The 3,881-nt window shown below is 33.3% G+C and overlaps 1 protein-coding gene across 2 annotated transcripts in view; it reads left to right on the top strand.

Annotated features, from left to right (window-relative positions):
* Positions 1–3,881, top strand: part of LOC106872380 (protocadherin beta-15) — a 640,647-nt gene that overhangs the window by 202,778 nt on the left and 433,988 nt on the right. Inside the window, exon 3 of one of the 2 annotated variants that reach the window (XM_052973047.1) lies at positions 1,775–1,925. The exons of the other annotated variant lie outside the window; for it this stretch is intronic. Coding sequence (XP_052829007.1) covers positions 1,775–1,925 — 151 coding nt within the window. The remainder of the gene's footprint in view (positions 1–1,774; positions 1,926–3,881) is intronic. 2 annotated transcript variants of the gene reach the window in all.

The following is a 3,881-nucleotide window of genomic DNA, read 5'->3' as shown; positions in this document are numbered from 1 at the left end:
TATATATATATATATATATATATATATATATATATCCACATACACATATAGATATATATACATATAGATGTATACCTCATATATGTTTGTGGGTATGTTATACATATACATAATGTCACAGTTGTAACTGTAACATATTGCCATGACAACGACATCAAATATTTGGAGAAGGATGCTGGCAGTTCACAATGATACTTGTTCCTATGTGCTGCTCAGCTCTGTAGAAGCAGCAACAACTGCAGCAGCAAAAGTAGCAGCAGTAACCATGCTACAGAAGCATAGTAATGATTGGTATTGTGATACTATAGAAGAAGCATACAATAATAGAAACAATTGCTTATATAGCTGCCAAAGTTTTATCAGAACTTATTTACCAAATAAAAGATTTTTCAAATAAAAGATTTTTCTGAAGAAATTCATAGAGCAGCATAATATAAAACACTGCAAAACGCTTTCTTCATTGTTAAATTTGATTTATTGTAGTAAATGTTAATGTCCTTCTAACATTTTGCTTTTCACCCTTTTTTCCGATGTTAAAAATATTCTACTTTTTAACTTTTTATTCTGTATTTAAAAGAACAACTTAGTAATTTATTAACTCAATGAATTTCTTTATTTTTTTCTTTTTAGTTTATGTTTGGTTGTTTCTTTTCATTTTGTTATGAAAAATTATGAAAACAATGATATTTCTTGTTAGGTAATCTTTATGATAAAATAATGAAACAAAAAATGATGATCTCCAAAAATATTGGCTGCAAATTTATCTAATTTTTTTGTGTTCTTGCTAATTCAATTTTGATTTTGCTTCCTGTAATTGCATTCTTTTCTGGAGAAAGCATGAATCATGGTGTTTTACTAAACTCTTTCTATTCAGTATAGTTTCACTTAGTTAACAAGGTTAATAAGTTTGTGAATGTTTCAAACAATATTTTCTGTGTAATTATAGAAACTTAATTACAGAAGTAGGTATGCATGTGTGGTTAAGAATCTCACCTTGTAGCAAAATGTGTGGAATCTTTGGCAAGTAACTGCCTTCTACTTTGGCCTTGGGCCAATCATTGCCTTGTGATTGAATAGTGTAGATGGAAACTGTGTGGAATCCTGCAAAATATTTATATGTATGTGTATATTTATGTTTGTTTTTCTCTCCCTCACCACTTGACAACTGGTGTGTTTTGTTTTATATCTTCTTTTATCTCTTGTCTTTTATTCATTTGAGTCATTTAACTGCAACCATACTAGAGTACTGCCCTGAAGAATTTTTAGTTTGAATCAACCCCAGTACTTATTCTTCTCTTAAGCTTTGTAGTTTTTCCATCAGTCTCTTTTGCCAAACTGCTAAGATACAAGGATGTAAACACACCAGCACCAGTTGTCAAGCAGTTATGAGGGACAAACACAGATGCAAACACACACACACACACACACACATGACGGGCTTCCTTCAGCTTCCATCTACCAAATCCAAATCCACTTACAGGGCTTTGATCGGCTCATGGATATAGTAGAAGACACTTGCCCAAGGTGTCACACAGTGGGACTGAACCCAGAACCATGTTGTTAGGAACTATCAGTGCTACACTTAAAAGATAAGTACTTAGTGTCAGTATGTTTGATTAAACATGTAAAAGTTGTTCCCTAACATTGCTGAAGTCCAATAATGGCGACAAATAAAAAATGATAAAAATATATTAATTTTATCTTTTAATTCTTTGGTCTCATGCTGCTTTGTTTTATTCACTTTTGCTTACTTGTTTTACACTTTCCTTTGCAGTATTCTCAGCAAGAATCAAAGACATCTGATGGCTGGAAAGATAAAGCAACTACAGTTAATGCCCCTTACTGTTATAGTGAAATGTCTCCTATAATTGACTGTGTTCATGGCTCCACAAATAGGGATATGCAGCACCTAGAGGATTTGTTAGGTCAGTGACACATCCTGCATTTTACTTTTTAATGGCAATCGCTAGCCTCATCAATAATTTATGTTTCAGTTGTCTGTTTTTAATGGATGTTTTTTGAAACTTGTGTTTAATATGCACATATACACGCACATGCACGCACACACACATACACATGCACAAAGACACAAACACATGTATAAAAAACACAAACACATACACTCACATGTATGGCACATTTCCGCTTGTACTAATGCAAACATCTGCTTGTTTATTCATAGTCACAGCTCCACTATAGCTAAATTTCATTGGGAACAACTTGCTGTGGCTGTGAATCAAAACATTATCATGAAAGAAACAATATCAATCTTTAAAAAAAATGAACCACATAAACTCTCTTGTTAACGTTCCACGCTGCTGGTGGGGAATTTGAATATATAATATCTTTATCTTTATGCTTACTTAAATTTATTCTTCAGTCCCCCTTAATTGGTTGATATCACTCTGGTTATCACTGCTGTTATTTGTCTTTCATTATCATTTCTTTTAAAATATCTCTTGAGCTTATATTAATACATGATTTCAATAAATTCGATTATGTTTCATTAATGAATTGCCCAAAGCTGGTGTATTAGGTTGTAAATATAGTTATGGGTAGCTTCTGAAATTTTCTTTACCTCTTGCTTTCTCTATGTCTATCACTTTTTCTCTTTGCTTGTCTCTTTCCTATATATATGTATATATATATATATATATCTTCGAAACGTCTAGTTAGAATAGAGACAGCTGATTAAGGAATATTCCAAGTGGCTTTCCGTTTTCCTATGTGTTCGTTCCGTTGTCTGTAGTTCATTGTTCTAACGTCCTGTACCCTGATATGCATATATATACACATGTAGATGTAAGTATGTACATATATGTGTGTATACATGTATATATATTCTTTGTATTATATATACATATATATATATATACATATATATATATAGTTTAAAGATCCAATAGAGGTAAAATCAACAAATGAAGTACTCCACCCAGTAAGAGATAAATATTAATTTAGATATACAACCGAAAGAGCTACTAATAGTTTCATGCTATTATGATACTTGAACAGGCATACTTATAAAATATACTGTGTATCTTAAAGCAATCTCTCAGGCTCTGTTTATGCATTATATACATTTTAAAAACAAGGACACTGGACAGTAAGAAAATAAGAAAAAAACGTGATATATATATATCACTACCAGAACTAGAGAAGAAATTTCAAGTATGGCAGCATGGACTGGAATCAATGGGCCTTAGAGTTAATTTAGCAGAGACTAGAGTCTTGATAAGAAGGAAAACAGACAAATCACAGATTGCTTCAGGGAGATATGTAGAAAAGGTGTCAGGAGAAACTTCATACAGTTTACTCAGTGCAAGCATAAGACGTGCAGTGATATCATTGGAAAACTAACAGAGAACATAGTCTTTACATGTGGCAGATAAGCAGGTACATTAAATATCAGGAATGTACAAGAAGTAGACTCCCTCAAATGACAGTGGGAATCCTTAGAAATGGTTGACAGTTTCTGTTACTTAAGCGACCAAGTTAGTTGTGGGGGAGGTTGTTCTGCAAGAATAAGAACAGGTTAGGAAAAAATCCGAAAGCTACTACCTCTCTTAGTAAAGAAGGGCCTCTCCCTCAGAGTGAAAGGCAGATTGTATGATGCCTGCACATGAACAGCTATGTTATATAGCAGTGGGACACGGGTTGTGACTACTGAGGATATGCGAAGGATTGAAAGAAATGAAGTCAGTATTCTTCGTTGGATGGATGGTGTCAGGTGCATATGCAGCAGAGTGTAAGTGATCTGAGAGAAAAACTGGGTATATAAGGCATCAGATGTAGTGTGCAAGAGAGAAGACTGCTGTGGTATAGTCATGTAATGCATATGAATGAAGACAGTTCCATCAAGAAGCGCTGATCATTAATTG

Source organism: Octopus bimaculoides, chromosome 14, assembly GCF_001194135.2.
Source record: "Octopus bimaculoides isolate UCB-OBI-ISO-001 chromosome 14, ASM119413v2, whole genome shotgun sequence".
Classification (NCBI taxonomy): Eukaryota; Metazoa; Mollusca; class Cephalopoda; order Octopoda; family Octopodidae; genus Octopus; species Octopus bimaculoides.
The sequence above is the reverse complement of the archived record's forward strand: the minus strand, read 5'-3'. Positions and strand labels throughout refer to the sequence as shown.